General features: G+C 42.6%; 1 protein-coding gene across 1 annotated transcript in view; it reads right to left on the bottom strand.

Moving 5' to 3' along the window:
* Positions 1-22202, bottom strand: part of apc2 (APC regulator of WNT signaling pathway 2) — a 246097-nt gene that overhangs the window by 82559 nt on the left and 141336 nt on the right. Inside the window, exons 5-6 of the mRNA XM_073068331.1 lie at positions 19440-19548; positions 2740-2853 (exon numbers count right to left, since the gene is read on the bottom strand). Of these exons, the coding sequence (XP_072924432.1) occupies positions 2740-2853; positions 19440-19548 (223 nt within the window). The remainder of the gene's footprint in view (positions 1-2739; positions 2854-19439; positions 19549-22202) is intronic.

Genomic DNA, 22202 nt, shown 5'->3' on the forward strand with positions numbered 1-22202 from the left:
GCAAGGTTCGATTAAAAAAACAACCTGACCCATTAAAATATTTCCGTGTAGTGTGGTTGAGTGGTCTGAGGCGTTGGATTAAGGCTCTAGTCTCTTTGTGGGTGTGGATTTTAATCCCACTGCTGCCAGTCTGTGTTCTATTTACGTGCGAGGGAAGGGTTAGTTGGTCCTAGATTAGGTTAAGTGGTTGGCACGACATCTGAGGCTGAAGAGACTGTACTGTGCTGTAATGTTCTATGCAACTCCACTGAAATAGTATCCACAGCTCAAACTTTGGTGTATTTCAGCACAGAAATGCCAGCATAAGTAACAGTGGGTTCAGGGATCCATGGAAGTGCCAGTGCTCAGATCTACTAGTCCAGCACCGTGGGATAGCAGTATGTTGCAAAATATACAATTATTGCCGTCTTTATGTCTGCAAAAGTGCAAAATAATCATTTCACAAAGTGCTTGCTCCATAAAAGGCTATTGCTATGAAACCCATGCCCCAAGAATAATCTTCTTTGAAAAGCCATAACTTTGTATATTGCATTTACCCTGGAGAACTTCAGGTTCAGTAGGCTGGTATCGGAGAATCACAATCAGGTTTCAAATCACTGGTATACTGCACGAAATGTGCTGTTTTGTGGCAGCAGTGCAGTGCAATACATAAAATACAATTTAAGCTATAATAAGAAATAATACAAAGGATCAGCAGTGCAAAAAAAAGAGAGAAAAAAGTAGTGAGGTAGTATTCGAAAATTCATGGATTGCTCAAAAGTCAGAAAGCAGAAGAGAAGAAGCTCTTCCTGAAGCATCGAGTGTGAGTCTTCAGGTTCCTGTACCTTCTCCCTGATGGCAGTAATGAAAAGAAAGCCTGTCCTGAGCAGTTGGGACTCTTATTGATGGATGCCTCCTTTTTGAGGCATCCATTATACTTTTTGAGGTATACTTGGCTCTGCAGATATCTTAAACTGGCATAATCACAAGCACTATGCTAGAGACACCTTGGCAATCTGTCTTCCTTTGTTTCTGTTCAGAGTGGTTATGGTTAACCATTGCTAACACCACAGTCCAGAAATAGTTGAGCATCTCCATGGAGATATTAACTCAATCAATGAAGCATCAGATAACATATTGCTGGTAGCTTTAGTACCAATCTTTCCCCCCTATGACTTTATGTAAAATGGTATAGTTCATCATGGGTCCGGCGGGTGAGAAAATGATGTGAGGTAATTAAGCAGCCCACACTGAATTTAAAATGTTACACCTGATTAGCTTTTCCCTTCGTGCCCAGGCGATTCATCAGCCGAGACAGATAAGATTTGCCAAACACAATCAGGTCATTCAGTGCCTGCAGCAAGCGCAATGCCGAATGCTATCAGGCTGCATAAGTGAACATGCAGTTAGTGCACTGACCCAAAGCACCAGACACAGCAAGAACATTGTAAAGGTCTTGAAATTCCACTGCCCTGGGAAAGTCATGAGATGTGATATTTAAGGGAAACTTCTTCATTCAGAGGGTGGTGAAAGTGTGGAATGAGCTGACAGTAGAAGTGGGGATGCAGATTTGATTTCAATATTTAAGAGAAATTTGTGTAAGTACATGAATGGGAGGAGGTAGAGTAACTAGATGGGCTGAAGGGCTTGTTTCTGTGCTTTAGAGCTTAACGACTCTATGGGCAGTATGCAAGTGTGTGTTTCCTGCAGGGCTGTGTGTCAATCAAGGTGTGAATATTAAATCTCATGCAGCAGAACCTGGTCTCCTAGTCACCTTGGTTCTCTTTCTTCTGGGACCACAAACTCTTTCTGTCAAATCTGTGCAATAGACAGTATATGGTTTCTTTTAATAAGGGATAGCCACTGCCCGCAGGCAACTTCCACTCTTCAACATGAATGTCAACATGTGCATTTACAATAGCAGCAGCAACAGACACGGTCCTTGCCATCTTGACTGAGACAGGAAATTGATCAGTTTAAAGAACAAGGTGTAACTACTACCTTTCATCCACGTACCTATCAGTGAATCTCTTAAACTCCCAAATGTATCAACCCTGTTTCATACACTCACTATTCTCTGTGTAATAAAACCCAACCCTGACATCCCACACCCCCCTACTTGACAGGACTGATGAAGGGTCTAGGCCCAAAAAGTCAACTGTTTATTCCCCTCCCATGGATGCTGGCTAACGTGCTGAGCTCCCCCAACAATTTGTGTGTTGCTCTGGAATTCCAGTATCTGCAGAATCTCTTGTGTTCATAGTTGCACCTTCTTCTGGAGGAGTAGTCCGGAATAAGAGAAGCGCTGTTCATAGAATGCGCTTCACCAGCAGAACGAGCTCCTGTGTAACTGGCTCACAGTAACAGGAATCCAATGCACTTTAATTATCAGTACAGAGGTCCCAGCTTGCCAAGTTTCCAACAAGGCTGAAGAGGACTTCTAATCCACATGCCCTCCAGCACATCCTTTGGCTGTGCTCTTTGTTGACGCAAACAGGGCATTTCACTTTCTGTTTCAAAGTTTCGATGTACACTTGACAAATAAAGCTAATCTTTATCTTTGTAAGTGCCTTGGTTTTTATGCTACACCAAAAGTGCAATTTAAATGCAGAAGTTGCTTTTAGCGTCTCCTCAGTAGAATAATAAAAAATCTAAGCAGAGCAAGAAATATAATTTGCTAATTGTTTATAACTTTCAGTGGCTTCTCTTGATTACAAAGGGTGAAAATGCTGATCTAATAAATGTGTATTTCTTTGTTACCTGGAGTCGTTCAGTTGTGTTGTCACCTGCACCGTATCTCTCCTCAATGATGGCTTTGATCTGATGGGCTTCATACTGTAGCTGTTGGCGAATTAAATCCATGTGCTTTGAAACCTGGGAAAGAAAGCCATTGATATACTTCACAACCAAGCCAATGATATTCAAGTTCCAAGACACAGTTTACAAAAAACGGAATTCTATTTGAGTGGATTCCAGTTAATTGGGCCATCGGTTAAATGGGGCAGTTGCTTATTTAACTCATAAAGAACAAGAACTAATCAAGAAAATAGTCGGGTTCCTTTCATTTATTTAGGACATTTTGCTGCTTAATTGGGCCAGGAGACTTTGCCAAACAGTTTCTAACTAGCATAAGGTGCAGACACTTCTGTGGCTATCAGATACTACTCCGTGCTCAGGGCGGACAGTTTTCAAGTAGTGTCAATTGCGTGGCTAAGTAGTGTGCATTTGTCTCTAAAAAGTAATATTTTTTGTTGCTGATAGTTGTCAAGAAACAAGCAGTGAGACAATTCAGTACTGTTTTGCTCTCTGCAGTTTTAAGCGTTCAGACTTGGAGAGACCAGAAATCGCTGGGAGTAGAAATGAACCGATTTCGCTACTTCAACAAGTTAGGAACTACAAAGAGTTTGAAGGCATCAATAATCATCTTGAATGTTACCATGAAAATTAAGAATTGGAAGATGCAATTGTCAAAGCATTGTATGAAGGCAGTCGATTATCTGCACTAGCTGATTACACTGGTTTTGTTCTTTTACAGTCAATCAAAAGAACACAGCAGCATACATTGGATGAATTTCTCCATCAATAGCCATTAGGAGCTAATACACTGTTTTATAGTCTCGGTAGTGTTCTAATTTGTTCTGTGTTTCACAAATACATAATTTGTTACATGGTTAAACCGTAGTTTGAGTTTTTATACTTTTTTAAACTACTTCCATGAAATTTCAGCTAATTGAGGCAACCATTTAATTGGATCAAAAGGTACTGGTCCTGACGTACCCCGATTAACCAGAATTTATTGTATTTAGTTAGAGGATGTGGCTCTCATTGGCCAACATTATTTACCCCTGATTATTGCTTGCGCCTAATCTGAGGAGTCAGGTAAGAGAAAACATTGTTGATAACTCCCAAGTAACATGATGGTCAGACCTAGTAAGTGTGTTAGATTACTCAACCTAGTAACATTGGTAGCTTTCCTTTTCTCAAGGACATAATTGAACTTGATGGCCATTTTACAATAATTTATTAATTTCGTAATGAAAGATTTAAGATTAGCTTTATTTGTCACATGTACAGCATGTGTACATAGAACATAGAATAGTACAGCACATTACAGGCCCTTCGGCCCACAATGTTGTGCCGACCCTCAAACCCTGCCTCCCATATAACCCCCCACCTTAAATTCCTCCATATACCTGTCTAGTAGTCTCTTAAATTTCACTAGTGTATCTGCCTCCACCACTGACTTAAGCAGTGCATTCCACACACTAACCACTCTCTGAGTGAAAAACCTTCCTCTAATATTCCCTTTGAACTTCCCTTCCCTTACCTTAAAGCCATGTTCTCTTGTACTGAGCAGTGGTGCCCTGGGGAAGAGGCGCTGGCTGTCCACTCTGTCTATTCCTCTTAATATCTTGTACACCTCTATCATGTCTCCTCTCATCCTCCTTCTCTCCAAAGAGTAAAGCCCTAGCTCCCTTAATCTCTGATCATAATCCATACTCTCTAAACCAGGCAGCATCCTGGTAAATCTCCTCTGTACCCTTTCCAATGCTTCCACATCCTTCCTATAGTGAGGCGACCAGAACTGGACACAATACTCCAAGTGTGGCTTAACTAGAGTTTTATAGAGCTGCATCATTACATCGCGTCTCTGAAACTCTATCCCTCAACTTATGAAAGCTAACACCCCATAAGCTTTCTTAACTACCCTATCTACCTGTGAGGCAACTTTCAGGGATATGTGGACATGTACCCCCAGATCCCTCTGCTCCTACACACTACCAAGTATCCTGCCAAGTATTGTGTATTTTGCACAATACTGTGCAAAAGTCTTTTACACACACACACGCACACACACACCGCCCCCCCCCCCCCCCCCACAAGACAGTCCTCCCAGGTGAGGCGACACTTCACCTGTGAGTCGGCTGGTGTGTTATACTGCGTCCGGTGCTCCCGGTGTGGCCTTTTATAACTGGGAGACCATTTCGCTGAACACCTACGCTCAGTCTGCCAGAGAAAGCAGGATCTCCCAGTGGCTACACACTTTAATTCCAGGTCCCATTCCCATTCTGATATGTCTATCCATGGCCTCCTCTATTGTCAAGATGAAGCCACACTCAGGTTGGAGGAACAACACCAAATATACCGGCTGGGTAGCCTCCAACCTGATGGCATGAACATTGACTTCTCTAACTTCCGTTAATGCCCCTCCTCCCCTTCTTACCCCATCCCTGACATATTTAGTTGTTTGTTTTTTTTTCTCTCTCTCTGCCCATCACTCTGCCTGATCTCCATCTCCCTCTGGTGCTCCCCACCCTTTCTTTCTCCCGAGGCCTCCCGTCCCATGATCCTTTCTCTTCTCCAGCTCTGTATCACTTTCGCCAATCACCTTTCCAGCTCTTAGCTTCATCCCACCCCCTCCGGTCTTCTTCTATCATTTCTCATTTTCCCCTCCCCACCCCCACTACTTTTAAATCTCTTAGTATCTTTCCTTTCAGTTAGTCCTGACGAAGGGTCTCGGCCCGAAACATCGACAGCGCTTCTCCCTATAGATGCTGCCTGGCCTGCTGTGTTCCACCAGCATTTCGTGTGAGTTGTTTTAGTTCCAAACAGTTGGTTTATTGATCATTACAGAATGTCTCTCTGGTGCTTCCTGTTCCCTCCCTTCCCTTCCCCTTTTCCCTAATATGATTCCCCTCTTCCTACTCCCTTCCCACTCTCAGTCCACAATAGAGACCCACATCAGAATCAGGTTTATAATCACTCACAATGTCATGAAATTTGTGGGGGGTTTTTACGCAGCAGTACAGTGCAATATATAAAATGACTACAGTATTGTGCAAAAGTCTTAGGCATCCTAGCCATATCTATGTGCCTAAGACTTTTGCACAGTACTGTACGTTAAAACATGCAGTGAAATGTGTCATTTGCATCAATAACCACCACAGTCTGAATATCACTATGCTTCCAGCACCAACATAGAATGACCACAACTAACTGACCCTAACCTGTACATTTTGGAATGTGGGTGGAAACCGGAGCACCAAATGGCCACTGGGAAAATAGACTAACTCCTTACATAGCAGCTGAAATTGAACCCTAATCACTGGCGCTGTAAAGCATTACATTAACCACTACGCTACTGTGCCACCCCTGTTCCTCTTACCGATCCTAATTTCTAATTCTAATCACAGTTACTGATGGGAATTTTTACTTCCAAATTCATTTAATTGCTTAAATTTAAATTCCCCAGTTGCTTTGGCAGGGTTAAAACTCACATATCCAGCTCTGTGCACCCCCACTTGTCTCAAAGCTTAATCACTGTGCTAGTGTACCAGTGGAGATCAGAGAGGGTCAAGGGTAGATTTAATAGAACTGTTCAAGTGATGAAAGACTTTGATTGAGTAGATGCTGAGAAAATGTTTCCCGCAGCAAGGTTGGTAACCAGAGGACGAAGTTTTCAGATAATAGGCAAGAAAACCAGAGAGCGATGAGGAGGAAATCTTTTATTCAGCAAAATCTCGTGCTTTGGGATGTACAGTACTTCATGAAAGGGTGGAGGAAGCCGATTCGATAGGAGTTTTCAAAGGGATTTGGAAAGGAAAAATTTGCAGGGTCTGGAGAATGTGGGGCTGATTGGATTGCTCTTTCATGGATCTAGAACGGGTATAATCTGAAGCAAAACACATAAGATGCCGGAGGAGCTCAGTAGGTCAGGCGATATCCATGTGTCTTGCTTTGGATTTCCAGCATCTGCAGAGTCTCTAGTGTTACAGATACAATCTGGTCTCTTCCTTAACTTGAAATATTGTGATACCATAATTTCAGGAGGAGCACCCTTTCTGGGTTCTAAAAGCCATTACTGCTTCTTGTATGATATTAGTTTGGAAACGGGAAGCTAACGTAAAAGAAAACGCACAAACAATTTAGCATAAACACGGAGATTCTGCCGATGCTGGAAATCCAGAGTGACACACGCACACAGTTCTAGAGGAACTCAGCAGGTCAGGCAACAACTATGAAGAGGAATGAACAGTCAACGTTTCGGGCCAAGGTCCCTGATGCTGAGTAGTTTCAGACTGAAATGTTGACTATTTATTATTCTCCGTAGATGCTGCCTGACTTGCTGAGTTCCTCCAGCAGTTTCTGTGCGCCACTCTCCACAAAAAAGTTTATTGTAAAAGACCCAAACAGCTGATGTGAAAACAGCAGACACTCATTTGAATCAAAAGAGTCAGAAGACTGGAGCAAATAGCTCAAGATTAAAAATGTCTTTTACTTTGCCCAGCTCAAAATAATACAGTGTGCATACATGCACAGGCACGTGAGCATCTTGACCATAGAAGCCACTTTCTTAGAGAAATCATTCACTAGCCAGGAATACATGAAGAAAGCAAACCATTTCTCAGCACACTGATTATTCCCGTCCCTCTCCCTATTTCAAAGGCACTATAATGGTTACTGTTCATCCTAATACGCTTGCGTGCTCTATCTGCAGTCAAGATTTGACACGCATCTCTTTATCTCTGCATCTTCCTTGAATTAAAAGGGAAAAAATAAATTGCACTAACTCCTATATTTAAAAGAAGGTCAATCGTTTGCCGTTCATTCAAAATATTACAAAGCACTGTATCTCAGTAGAGCTTGCTTTCCAGCCTCAGCGTCCAATTGGTTATAAGTCAGACAAAGAGGGATGGGTTTGAAATATAAGCAAAACCTGTTGGAAACAATCAGAATCTGTAAAAAGAGAAGGATCTAAATTTTCATTTGAGGACCCTTCATCAGAATTTAGAAAACTAAGCCTTTTAAATTGCAGAGATGGTTGGGGAAGGAGAGGATACAGAAATTGTCTCATATGCTGTGGTTGCCCTGGGGATAACTGCTGATGAAGTAAATTTGCTGACAGATTAGCTCAGTTAGAAAGAAAAGGAAAATGAAACAAAACATATGTAAAGTGAAAGAACATACAAAGGAATGTGTATATTTAAAGCGGAGGTTGATAATTTCTTGATTAGCCAGGGTGCAAAGGTTATGAGGAGAAGGCAGGAGAATGGGGTTGAAAGGGATAGTAGATAGATAGATAGATAGATAGATAGATAGATAGATAGATACTTTATTCATCCCCATGGGGAAATTCAACTTTTTTTTCCAATGTCCCATACACTTGTTGTAGCAAAACTAATTACATACAATCAGCCATCAGCAGCCTGATGGGCTGAATGTATAATTCTTCTCCTATGTCTAACTGTCTTTTGGTCCCATGAATGTGAAAGCTGCAAAATATAGAGCTGCAGAGAGCATCTGGCAGGTCAGGCTCTGCTCGTGAAGTGAGACAAACTGATAAATGACCAACAACAGGACTGGCTTTTTCTTTTACAACGAGAGCAAATTACCTGAAGCTATTGAATTCTGTACTGAGTACCCTGAGGCTGCAACCAGTGGAAGTCAAACATCAGACGTGCCTTCTTCTCCGCTCCTCTTCACCACTCCCCTACAGAATACCAGCTCCTGTCTCCATTAACCACTCCCTTTCCCATGGCACTTTACCATGCAGCGTTATTGTCTTCCTTCCTTCCATCCAGTGACCCAAATCATTCTTCCAGCTGAAGCAAAATTTCACTTTCACTAACACAAACACAAAAGATTCTGCAGATGCTGGAAATCCAGAGTAACACGCACAAAATGCTGGAGAAACTCACAGGTCAGCCAGCATCTATGGAGGGCCATAAACAGTCGATGTTTTGGGCCGAGAGCTTCGATCAGGACTTTCACTTCTTGCATGGATGTGCAATAAGTGAACAGTGGCAGTCAGGACATTCTGCACACCACAGTTCTTGAGGAGATGCAGGATTGTGCGTAGCCAAAGGAAGACTTCAAAAGAAACAAGCAGCAGAGACAAGACATTCTGCGCGCCACAGTTCCCGATGAGACGAGGGATTGTACATAGCAGGAAAGAGATTTTGAAGGAAGCAAGTGGGGGCATTCAGTACATTATTCGTGCCACAGTACCTGAGGAGATGTTGGATCATGCGAAATTAGGCACGTGGCAAGGGCCAGTGAAAGGAAGTTAGGCTTTAGCATTGTGGGAGCAGCCATTGTGTGAGTGGACCAGTGTTGGAGTGGGGAGTGTAGCCAGTGCAGAGTAATCCTGTGGCCATTCCTTTTAGTAACAGGCATGCAACTTTTGGTATAGTGTTGTCGGGAGGAATCTGACAGCAGTCAAGTGTGGTTCAGAAAGGAAAGGGTGGGGGAAGAAGGAGTGAGCTGTAGTGATAGGGGTTTCATTGTTAGGAAAACAGAACAGGAGTTCCTGTGTATGAGAATGAGATTCCAGGATGGTGTGTTGCTTCCCAGGGGCTGGGTTCATGGACATTTTGGATCAAGTCTACAGCATTCTTAATTGGGAAGGTGAACAGCCATTGGTCCACATTGGTACCAATGACATGGGTAGAAAGGGTGAGGAGTTCCTGCAAAGTGAGTTCACGGAGTTAGGAGATAGGTTAAAGGTCAGAATCTCCAGATTTGTGATCTCAGGATTGCTAGCTGTGCCACATACTATTGAGGCCAGAAATAGGAGGATCGTACAGTTTAACACTTGGCTAAGGAGATGGTGCAGGACGGAGGTCTTCAGATTTCTGGATCATTGGGCTCTCTTCCATGGAAAATAGGACCTGTAGACAGGATGGTTTGCACCTGTGCTGGAGGGGGACTAATCCCCTTGCAGGAAAGTTTGTTAGTGCTGCATGGGGTTATAGAACATACAACATAAAAGTCTACAGCACATTACAGGCCCTTTGCCCCACAATATTGTAGCAACCATGTATATTACTCTAGAAACTGCCTAGAATTTCCCTACTGCATAGCCCTCTATTTTTTAAGCTCCATGTACCTATCTAAGAGTCTCTTAAAAGACCCTATTGTATCCGCTTCCACCATCACTGCCGGCAGTGCGTTCCACGCACCCACCATTCTCTGTGTGAAAAACTTACCTCTGACATCCCCTCTGTACCTGCTTCCAAGCACCTTAAAACTATGCCTATTCATGTAGCCATTTCAACCCTGGAAAAAGCCTCTGGTTATTTGCATGATCAATGCCTCTCATCATCTTATACACTTCTATCAGGTCACCTCTCATCGTGTGTCACTCCAAGGAGAAAAGGCCAAGTTCACTCAACCGATTCTCATAAGGCATGCTCCCCAATCCAGGCAATATCCTTTTAAATCTCCTCCACACTCTTTCTATAGTATCCACATCCTTCCTGTAGTGAGATGACCAGAACTGAACACAGTACTCCAAGTGGTGTCTGACCAAGGTCTTATATAGCTGTAACATTACCTCATGACTCTTGAACTCAATCCAATGGTTGATGAATACCAACGCACCACACAACTTCTCAACAACACTGTCAACTTGCACAGCAGGACCCCAAGATCTCTCAGATCCTCCACACTACCCAGAGTCTTAACATAAATATTATATTCTGTCTTCAAATTTAACCTACCAGAATGAACCACTTCACACTTATCTGGGTTGAACTCCATCTGCCACTTTTCAGCCCAGTTCTGTGTCCTATCAATGTCCCGCTGTAACCTCTGACAACCCTTCAGACTATCCACAACACCCCCAACTTTTGTATCATCAACAAACTTACTAACCCACCCTTCTACTTCTTCATCCAGGTCATTTATAAAAATCACAAAGAGGGGTCCCAGAACGGATCCCTTTGGAACACCACTGGTCACCAACTTCCATGCAGAATACGAACCATCCACAACCACCCTTTGCCTTCTGTGGGCAAGCCATTTCTGGATTCACAAAGCAAGGTCTCCTTGGATCCCATGCATCCTTGCTTTTTGAATGAGCCTAGCACGGGGAACCTTACAAATGCCTTATAGAAATCCATATATACTACATCCACTACTCTACCTTCATCAATGTGTTTAGTCACATCCTCAAAGAATTTAATCAGGCTTATAAGGCATGACCTGCCCTTGACAAAACCATGCTGACTAATCAAATGATGTCTTCTCCAAATACTCATAAATCCTGCCTATCAAGATCTTCCAACAAATTGCCCACCACTGAAGTAAGACTCAATGGTCTATAACTTCCTGGGTTATCTCTACTCCTTTTCCATAACAAGGGAACAACATCTGCAGCCCTCCAATCCTCTGGTATTTCTCCCATCCCTATTGATGATGCAAAGATCATCACCAGAGACTCAGCAATCTCCTACCTCGCTTCCCACAGTAGCCTGGGGTAAATCACGTCCATTCTTGGCGACTTATCTAACTTAGTGCTTTTCAAAAACTCCAGCACATCCGCTTCCTTGATTGTTTAAATTACAGTTGTAGGGAGATCAGAGACAAAGTGCTGGAGCAGATCATGGAGAGGTTGTGGGGAACGATGTTGTTAAGCCTGCATACAAAGTCAGGAATCAAAAGGTTGAGCATATTGGGACTAATGTTCTGAATTGTGTATATTTCAATGCAAGGAATATTGTAAGAAATGCAGATGAGCTTGGGAGATGGATCAGGAAGTGGAACTATGACATGGTAGTCATTAGTGAAACGTGGTTGCAGGAGGGGCAGGACTGGCAGCTCAGTGTTCCAGGGTTCCGTTTCTTTAGTCATGATAGAGCAGATTAAAGGGGGAGGGATGGCTTCACTAATCAGGGAAAATGTCACGGCAATGCTCAAAAAGGACAGGCTGGAGAACTCCTCAACTGAAGTTATATGGGTGGAAATGAGGAATAAGAACAGGATGACCACAATAATGGGATTACTGTATATTTTAAACCACCCAGCAGTCATCAGGATTTAGAGGAGCAAATTTGTAGAGAGATCACAGACTGATGCAAGAAATCTAAGGTTGTTATAGTAGGTTATTTTAATTTCCGCATATTGATTGGGACCCCTATACTATAAAAGGGCTGGATGAGATAGAGTTTGTCAAACGTGGCCAGGAAAGTTTCCATAATCTTGTGGAATAATTATCTTTCCATAATTTTAGTAAAGTCTGACATAGCAGAATTTCAGTGGAGTAAAGCAAATTACAGTGGAGCTGGCCAAAGTAAATTGGAAGGAGATGCTGGCAGGGATGACAACAGAGCAGCAACAGTGAGAGTTTCTGGGGAAGATGAGGAAGGTGCGGGATAGATGAATTCCAAAAACAAGGGAATACTCAAATGGCAAAATCTTACAACCATGGCCGACAAGGGAAGTCAAAGCTAATGTAAAATCAAAAGAGAGGGTATCCAACAAACAAAAAATTAGCAGGAAGATAGAGGAGTGGGAAGCTTTTAAAACCCTACACAGAGAACTAAAAGAGTCATTAGAAGTGAAAAGATGAAATATAAAAGCAAGCTAGCAAATACTATCAAAGTGGATAGTAAAAGCTTTTTCAAGTATGTAAAAAATAAAAGAGAGAAGAGAGTGGATATAGGACCAGTAGAAAATGAGGCCAGAGAAATAATTATAGGGGACAAAGAAATGGCAGATGAACTAAATGAGTATTTTGCATCAGTCTTCACTGTGAAAGACACTAGAAGTATGCCAGTTACAGAAGGGTGTGAGGGAAGAGAAGTGAGTTCAGTTACTATTACAAAGGAGAAGGTACTCCAAAAGTTGAACCACCCGGACCAGATAAACTACACCCTGGGGTTCTGAAAGATGTAGCAGTAGAGATTGTGGAGGCATTAGTAATGTTCTTTCAAAAATCATTGTCTTCTGGCATGGTGCCAGAGGACTGGAAAACTGCAAATGTCACTTCATTCTTTAAGAAAGGAAGAAGGCATCAGAAAGGAAATTATAGAGCAGTTAGCTTGACCTCACTGGTTGGGAAGATGTTGGAGTCAATTGTTAAGGATGTGGTTTCGGAGTACTTGGTGACCATGGACAAGATAGGACAAAGCCAACATGTTTTACATAAGGAAAATTCTTGCCTGACAAACCTGTTGGAATTTTTTGAGGAGATTAGAAGTAGGATAGATAAAGGGGATGTAGTGGATGTTGTATATTTGGACTTTCAGAGAGCCTTCGACAAGGTGCCACACATGAGGCTGCTTACTAATTTAGGAGCCCACAGTATTACAGGAAAGTTATTGGCATGGTTAGAACATTGGCTGATTGGTAGGAGGCAGTGAGTGGTAATAAAAGGATCTTTTTCTGGTCGGCTGCCGGTGACTAGTGGTGTTCTTCAGGGGTCGTTGTTGGGACCGTTCCTTTAATGCTGTATATCAATGATTTAGATGATGGAATAGATGTATTTGTTGCCAAGTTTGCAGGTGATATAAAGATTGGTGGAGGGGCGGGCAGTGTTGAGAAAATGGGTAGGCTTCAGAAGGACTTAGACAGATTAGGAGAATGGGTAAGAAAGTGGCAAATGGAATACAATGTTGGAAAATGCATGGTTGTGCACTTTGGTAGAAGAAATAAATATGCAGACTATTTTCTAAATAGGGAGAAAATCCAAAAATCTGAAATGCGAAGGGACTTGGGAGTCCTTGTGCAGAACAGCCTAAAGGTTAACTTGCAGGTAGAGCCAATGGTAAGGATGGCCAATGCAATGTTAGCATTCATTTCAAGAAGTCTAGAATACAAGATCAGGGATGTGATGCTGAGGCTTTAGAAGGGACTGGTGAGACCTTACCTTGAATATTATGAACAGTTTTGGGCTCCTCACCTAAGAAAAGATGTGCTGGCATTGGAGAGGCTTCAGAGGAGGTTCACAAGGATGATTCCAGGAATGAAAGGGTTATCATACGAGGAACATTTGATGGCTCTGGGTCTGTACTCACTGGAATTTAGAAGGATGGGGGGGGGGGGATCTCATTGAAACCTTTCAGTTGTTGAAAAGCCTAGACAGAGTAGATGTGGAAAGGATGTTTCCCATGGTGGGGGAGTCTAGGACAAGAGGACACAGCCTCAGGATAGAGGAGCATCCATTTAAAACAGAGATGCAGAGAAATATCTTTAGCTAGATGGTGGTGAATTTGTGGAATTTGTTACCAGAGGCAGCTGTAGATGCCAAGTTGTTGGGTGTATTGATCTGTTCTTGATTGGAAAGATATGGGGAGAAGGCCGGGGAGCGAGCCTGAGGAAGGGAAAACAGGATCAGTCATGATTGGAAGGCAGAGCAGACTCAATGGGTCAAAAGGGCTAATTCTGTTCCTATGTCTTATGGTTTTATACTCAATACATAGAGGTCCCAACCAGAGAGAGTGCTATTAGGGAATGAGACAGTGCAAGTGACAAAGATTTGTACAGGTCAACACTTTACATGTAGTGATCATAATGCCATTAGTTTCAAGATAATTATTGAGATGGATAGCTCTTGTCCTCATGTTAAGATTCTAAATTGAGGAAAGGCCAATTTTGATGGTCTCAGAAAGAATCTATCAGGTATGCATTGGGACAGGTTGCTTTCTGACAAAGGTATACTCGGCAAGTGGGAGGCCTTCAAAAGTGAAATTTTGAGTGTACAGAGTTTATATGTATACTCCTGTCAGAACAAAAGGCAAGAATAAAAGGTTTAAACCACCTTGGTTTTTGAGAGATACTGAGGCATTGTTTAGATAGAAGGATGAGGTTCATAGCAGGTATAGGTAGGAAGAAGCTCCTAAGGTATAAGAAATGCAAGAGAACACTTAACAAAGGAAATCAGAAGGGCTAAAAGAATGTATGGGGTTGTTCTAGCAGACAAGGTGTAGGAGAATCCCAAGGGCTTCTACAGATATATTAAAAGCAAAAGGATAGCAAGGGACAAAATTGGTCCTCTTGAAGATCGGAGTGGTCATCTAAGCACGGAGCCAAATGAGATGGGGGATATCTTAAATGGGTTTTTTGCATCTGTATTTACCAGGAAGACAGACACAGAGTCCTTCGAAGGCAACACAGCAGTGAAGTCATGGACCTTATACAGATTACAGAAGTGGAGGCATTTTCTGTATTAAAGCAAATTTTGGTGGATAAATCCCCAAGGCCTGACCAAGTGTTCCCCTCCCTTGAAGTGCAAAGATTCCGTGGCCAATAGCAGAGATACTTAAAACGCCCTTAGCCATGGGTATGGCGCCAGAAGTTAGAGGACAGCTGATGTTGTTCTGTTGTTTAAGAAAGGCCTTAAGAATAAGCCAGGAAATGATAGGCTGGTGAGCCTGACATCGGTAGTGGGCAAGTTATTGGAAAGTATTCTAAGGGACTGTATACATAGTATTTGAAAAGACAGGGGCTAATCAGGGATGGTCAACATGGCTTTGTTAGGTTATGTTTAACCAATCTTATAAAGTTTTTCAAGGAAGTTATCAGGAAAGTTGATGAAGGCAAGGAAGTGGATGTTGTCTACATAGACTTTAGAAAGACCTTTGATAAGGTCCCATGTGGGAGGTTGGTCAAGGTGTTTCAGGATGAGGTTGTAAACTGGATCCAGCATTGGCTTTCTGGGAGAAGCCAGAGAGTGGTTGTAGATGGTTGCCTCTGACTGGAGGCCTGTGTCTAGTGGTGTTCCGCAAGGATCTGTGCTTGGTCATTGTTGTTTATCATCTAGATCAATTATCTGGATGGTAATGTAGTAAAGTGGATCAGCAAATTTGTGCGTTGGACAGTGAGGAAGACTATCAAAGCTTGGACCATCTAGAAAAATGGACTGAAAAATAGCAGATGGAATTTAATGCAGAGGAGGGTGGTAGAACAGAGATCTGGAAATACAGATCCATAATTCCTTGAAAATGGTGTCAAAGGGTCATAAAGAGAGCTTTTAGTAAATTGACCTTCATAAATCAAAGTATTGAGTACAGGGGTTGGGATGTTATCTGGAAGTTGTGTAGTACATTGGTGAGGCCTAATCTGGAGTATTGTGTGCAGTTCTGGTCACCTAAGCTATAGGAAATATAACAATAAGATTGAAAGAGCTCAGAAAAAAATATTTATAAGGATGTATCCAGCACTTAGGACCTGAGGTGCAGCAAAAGGTTGAATTGGTTAGGACTTTATTCCCTGGAGCATTGAGAATGAGAGGAGATTTAATAGAGGTGTACAAATTATGAGGTGCATAGACAGAGTAAATGCAAGCAAGCTTTTTTCACTGTGGGTGGGTGAGACTAGAACTAGTGGTCATGAGTTAAGGGTGAAACATGAAATGATTAAGGGGAACGTGACAGGGATCTTCTTCAGTCAGAGGGTGGTGAGAGTGTGGAATGAGCAACCAGAGGAAGTGGTGGATGTGGCTTTGATTTCAACACTTAAGAGAAATTTGGATGGGTAGCTGGATGGGAAGGGTATGGAGGACTGTGGTTCCACTGCAGGTCAATGGGACTAGGCAGATTGTGTTGCCTTTATGGCTTTCATTTAGTTTATAATATTTTCGCTTTAGTAATTCGTTTGTTAGCATTTTCTAGTTAAAGTTAAGATTGTTTAAAGTAAATTCGTTGTCTGTGATATATCATGGCATGCGATGACGTCACACCCAGTTTCGCCACGTCTTGTGGGAAAATACCGGTTTGGAGAAACGGGAAGGAGGGGGCTCACGTGTGCAGGATCAGCGCAAGAAAAGTTTTCTTTCTACGCACTAGAAACATAGTGAAGCAACGCCGTAAGTTCATGAGATAATCGAAGTGTTGAATTAAAAATGTTAACGCTGATTCTGTTAAAAGTTATGACGGTTGATAAGGTTTATGTTTTCGTTAGTTAAAGAGTTGCGGATAGTTTGTGTTGAAGTGTATTTAAAGCAGTCAATGGCGTAGGTAGGTTCTGACTGTATGCTGCATTTTAATGTAATGTAGTTGTTGTAGTTTACTTTTGCAAGTATTTACGATGTAAATGTGATATCAAGAAGGAAACAAATACTGTACAAATTTTGTATTGTTTTATCAACAGTTTTCACCATACGTTAATGTGGAAGAGTGAACAGTAAACGGTTAATCTTACTGCGATCCTGTTTTCATTGACTACGGTTTACCTCGGTGTTTAGTTCAGCATTCTCTTACACCTGAACGAGAACACTACACAGATTAATAGTTCAGCATGGACTAGGTGGGCTGAAGGGACTATTTCTGTGCTGCAGTGTTCTGTGACTCTATGACTTTAGAGTTCACAATGTAAAATCCTCAAAACTGGAGAAACAAACACTGATTAGGTCATTACTCTTTGGAGCAGACACATTTGGTCCAGAGGAGCAATCCTGTTTCCTGTCAGTTTAGTTCCCCATCCTTTTCTGACCTGTCCATGGCCTTCAGCGCTGTTACAATGAAGTCCAATGTAAGCTTGAGAAAGAGCACCTTATCTTCATCTGACTGTGTTGCAGTCATGTAGACTCATTATTGAGTTCAACAACTTTCTTTCTTTACCTTGTAACGTTGTTTGAGTCAGGACTGGTCAGTCCTGCTGCGGGTCAATCTATCTGTAGCAGTGGCTCAGGTTCTCTCTCCACGGTCACGGCCTAGTCTATCGGCTCTCTGACAAATCTCCATTTCACAGAGTTAAGTTCCTTTGACACAAAAGATTCTGCAGATGCTTGAGCAACACACACAAAATGCTGAAAGAAGTCAGCAAGTTAGGTAGCATCAGTGGAGGGGAATGAACAGTCGACTCTTGGGGTCAAGACCCTTCATCACCATAGAGGCTGCCCAAATTGCAGTATTTTGTGTGTAAATTGAATTGTTTGATTATGCTTTTGTCTTTAACTACCTGATCTTGCACTTTCTCTCTCCCTCTCTCTTCCCCTCTCCCCTCCCTCTGCCTCGCCCTTCATCGATGATTACATCATCAACAGCCTATCACTATGGAAACCCTGGCCTCATCCTATCAGAAATGTTCCCTTCATCCTTAACCTCTTCACAACTTAAAATTAACTTGTTTTTTTTATCTCCTTCTTAGTTCTTACAAAGGATCCCTGAGTTGAATTGCTAATTCTAGTTTTTTTTTGACTAACATTGCCTGCCCTATAGAATTTTCTGCTTTTTGTCACATATATTGCAACCTTCCAGCGTCTGCAGTTTTTATTTTGATGTTGGGAATAAATGTGGACTTTGTGCTATAATGAACAATGGGGTCAGTGAGTTTTATATCCACCCGATCTTTTATTCCTGGTGACCTCATCAGGATCAACACTGGGAGAGACTTAAAACATGGATAACATGCACAAAAGGCTGGTTAAATTCAGCAGATCAGGCAGCATCAATGGAGAGGAATAAACAGTCAACATTTCGGGCTGAGATCCTTCAGCAGGATTGGAAAGAAAGGGTGAAGAAGTGGGACGAGGGTAAGGAGTGTAGGCTGGCAGGTGAAACACTGGCGGTTCATTCCTCTCCATAGAGGTTAGGTTTGACTTGCTGAGTTCCTCCAGCATCTTATGTAGGAACTTGAGCAACATGCACGAAATGCTGGAAAAATCAGCAGGTCAGGCAACATCTCTGGAGAGCAGTATACAGGCGATATTTCAGCTTGCTACCTTCCTTCAGCACCGAAAGGAAGAGGAAAGAAGTCAAAATTAAAAGGTGGGGGCAGGAGCAGAAAGAGTATTAGCTGGAAGGTAAAACATTGGCTCTTCATTCTGATGGCATGAACATTGACTTCTCTAACTTTCGTTAATGGTCCTCCTCCCCTTCTTACCCCATCCCTGATATATTTAGTTTTTTCCCCCCTCCCCTTTTTTTTCTCTCTCTCTGCCCATCACTCTGCCTGTTCTCCATCTCCCTCTGGTGCTCCCCTCCCCCGTTCTTTCTCCCTAGGCCTCCCGTCCCATGATCCGTTCCCTTCTCCAGCTCTGTATCCCTTTCGCCAATCACCTTTCCAGCTCTCAGTTTCACCCCACCCCCTCCGGTCTTCTCCTATCATTTTTCATTTTCCCCTCCCCCTCCTACTTTCAAATCTCTTACTATCTTTCCTTTCAGTTAGTCCTGATGAAGGGTCTCGGCCCGAAATGTCGACAGTGCTTCTCCTTATAGATGCTGCCTGGCCTGCTGAGTTCCTCCAGCATTTTGCATATGTGGCACTGGATTTCCAGCATCTGCAGAATCCCTTGTGCTGTTGAGATTCACAGCCTCGTGGTTTTTAGAACTGTGCAATTACAGTAAGAAAATCATCATGAGAATGCGGAACAGAACTCATGTCCGTACAGGTGCTTACCAATTCAGAGTCTTTTAAATTATGAGAAGCATAGAAAGGGCAGGCAGAATAGTTTCCCTAAGATAGAAATCTCAAACACCAGAAGACTTGCTTTTATGGTTAGAGGGGAGAAGTTCAAAGACAATGAGAGGGGCAAGTTTTTTTTTACACAAGAGGAATAAGTGCCTGGAATTAGCTAACGGGCTAGTTGTGAAATCAGGCAGTTTGGTAGAGTTTAAGAAGCCTGAAGGTGAGCACTCATTCTGAGCTGTAAATCTCCCCAGTTCTATAGAAATGCTTTTGGTGATAGGTCTGAACCCAGATTCACAGGGTGTGCTTCCAAATTCTGTTGTACTCACACTTCTGATTTGTGACAGTTCATCTGCTCGCTTGCCGAGATTCTGGATCTGAGCGCAATAAAAGGCTTTCTCTGTCTCTTCCTTTTCAATCTCAGAAAGAAGCAGAGCCCTGTGAAAGAACAGACAGAACAGTATCAATGACAAATCACCTTCTCTTCCACAGAAAATCAAACCTTTCCTGGCTTAATCTGAGATCCCCTAAGGATCAGGAAGCTTTCTTCATCTCACTCTGGGAGCCCTCCATCATCCAATTATTTTCACCGTGTTTTATTTCATCCTCCGCACTCCACCCTCACCGATCTTGTTCTTTCCTTGTCCAACACTTGAACTTCACTGGGAACAGTAATTACACCTTGATTGATTGATTCCTGGGACAAGAGTGACATCATTTGAAGTAATATTGCAAGTAAGAGGGGTGATTGATAAGTTTGTGGCCTAAGGTAGAAGAAGTTGAGTTATTAACTTCAAACTTTCTGCATTATCACTCAAAGAGTTGACCTGCACGTGCATGTAATGAGAGTGTCTTGAACCTCCAGGTGGTCCACAGCAAGGGTGATTGATAAGTTCATGGCCTAGGGTAGAAGGAGATGAGTTACACAGCTCTCGTTACATGCACGTGCAGTTCAACTCTTTGAGTGAAAATGTAGAGAGTTTGAAGTTAATAACTCATCTCCTTCTACCTTATGCCATGAACTTAGCAAACACCCCTCGTAGTTTAGAGGTTAGTGCAGCATTATTACAGCTCCGTGTGCTGACATTTTGAGTTCAATCCCATTGTCTTCTGTAAGGAGTCTATATGTTCTCCCCATGAAATGTGTGTGTTTTCTTCAGATGCACCAGTTTCCTCCCACAATCCAAAGATGTACTGGTTAGTGGGTGAATTGGAGTGTAAAACAATGAGAAGAAGCCTTACTGAACTTGATCAGATTGATGGTGAGAACATTCATTCCCTTGTTGCAACCAAAAATCCAAGATACAAAGTCAGTGAGGTGAAGAGAACTAACTTCATTCATAGATTATGGCCCTTTGGAATTCTTTCTTTCTTTGGGCTGTGGGTAACTGAACATTTTCAAAACTAAAATCAATGTTTATTTGGTCATTTCAAGCTATGATGAAAGGATAAGGAAAACAGAGTTGATGTGGAAGTTCACCAGAATCACAGTGAGTGGTAGCAGATCCGAGTCCTGCTCACATCTCTTAAATTTGAGCATTATTAATCAAATTGTGCAGTTCTCATCATGTGATGCTGCTATCCATTTTGAATCGGGAGTATGGCTAATCCAGAGTGTGTTCAGCCAATCAAGTGCCCAAATTAAATAAGTAGTACAAAAACAAAAATAAAAAAAGTAGTGAGGTAGTGTTCATGGTTTCAATGTCCATTTAGAAATCGGATGGCAGAGAGGAAGAAGCTGTTCCTGAGTTATTGAGTGTGTGTCTTCAGGCTTCTGTACCTCCTTCCTAATGGTAGCAATAAGAACAAGGCATATCCTGGTGATAGGGGTCCTTAATGATGAATACCAACTTTTTCAGGCATTGATCCTCGAAGATGTCCTGGATACTATGGAGGGTAGTGCCCATGATGAAGCTGACTAAATTTACAGCTCTCTGCAGCTTATTATCACCCTCCTCACTGAGGTCCTAGTCCCTAATGGCCTTATTTATGTTGTGATTATTGGTTCGTGCCAAGAAGCCTCACTGCTTGGAAAGATTGATTGGAAGATCAAGCAGAGAGGCCATTGATCTCCACAGTGACAACCGAGGACACTGTGTTCAATCTGTGTTAATCCTGAATTTTTTTTGCTCACTTGTAATAGATCTTGAAGTCAGGAACCTTGCAAATTGGTCAATATTGACTACACCCTGGTGAGGTTCTGCCAATGACAGCTGTGTCATCGGCAAGTTTATAGAGCTGTGCCTGACCACAGTTTAGAGAGGGTAGAGCATTGGGCTAAGTATAAATCCTTGGGATGTGCCTGTGATGATAGTTAGTGAGGAAGAGATGTTAGTTCTGATCTGCACTGACTGTGGTCTCTTGATGGAGAAGTCAAGGATCCAGTTGCAGAGGGAGATACAGAGGCTCAGGTTTTGAAGCTTGTTTGATTAGTACTGAGGGGATGATGGTGTTGAACACAGAGCTGAAATCAATAAACAGCAGCTTGACCTAGGTAATGCTGTTGCCCAGTTGGATGAAAGATGAGTGGAGAGCCAAGGAGATTCTAATCCCACTTGCCCTGGTGGTTTGACCAGATTTGGCTAATGTATGAAACAACCAAGACTCCACTTTCATCCTTGAAACATAAGTCGAGTTTATCTGCGAACAGTTTAAATTCTTCTCTTTAACATCCCTTCTTTCCTTTTCAAGGTGACTGGGGTCCCAAACTGCAGTTCTTCACGGCATTGGGTTCCCGCTCTTGGAACTTGCGGAACAGCCAAGCGCTTTCGTTATCTCCAGAAGCAGCCTGGAAGACGGTGTGTGTTCAGGGTGCAGCCGAGTGCACCCCTGTGGACAACTCAATTCCTCACCAGTGTCACTGACTGAAGGGACATGGGAGATCGGAACATCGAGACAGTGTCAGAGGCCTCTGCACTCAAGCAATCGCCCTCTCTGTCTTGATGCTGAGAGAGTGTTTGTTACTGATTCTCAAGTCGTGGGAACTCGAAATAAAGTGACACTGCAGACAGTAACATCAAAACAGCGAGCTGTTGGCCTCCCCTCTTGCTGTGGAAGGAGCGATGCCTCTCTCTTCTTCATTAGTGAGAGAG

Source organism: Hemitrygon akajei, chromosome 16, assembly GCF_048418815.1.
Source record: "Hemitrygon akajei chromosome 16, sHemAka1.3, whole genome shotgun sequence".
Taxonomy (NCBI): Eukaryota; Metazoa; Chordata; class Chondrichthyes; order Myliobatiformes; family Dasyatidae; genus Hemitrygon; species Hemitrygon akajei.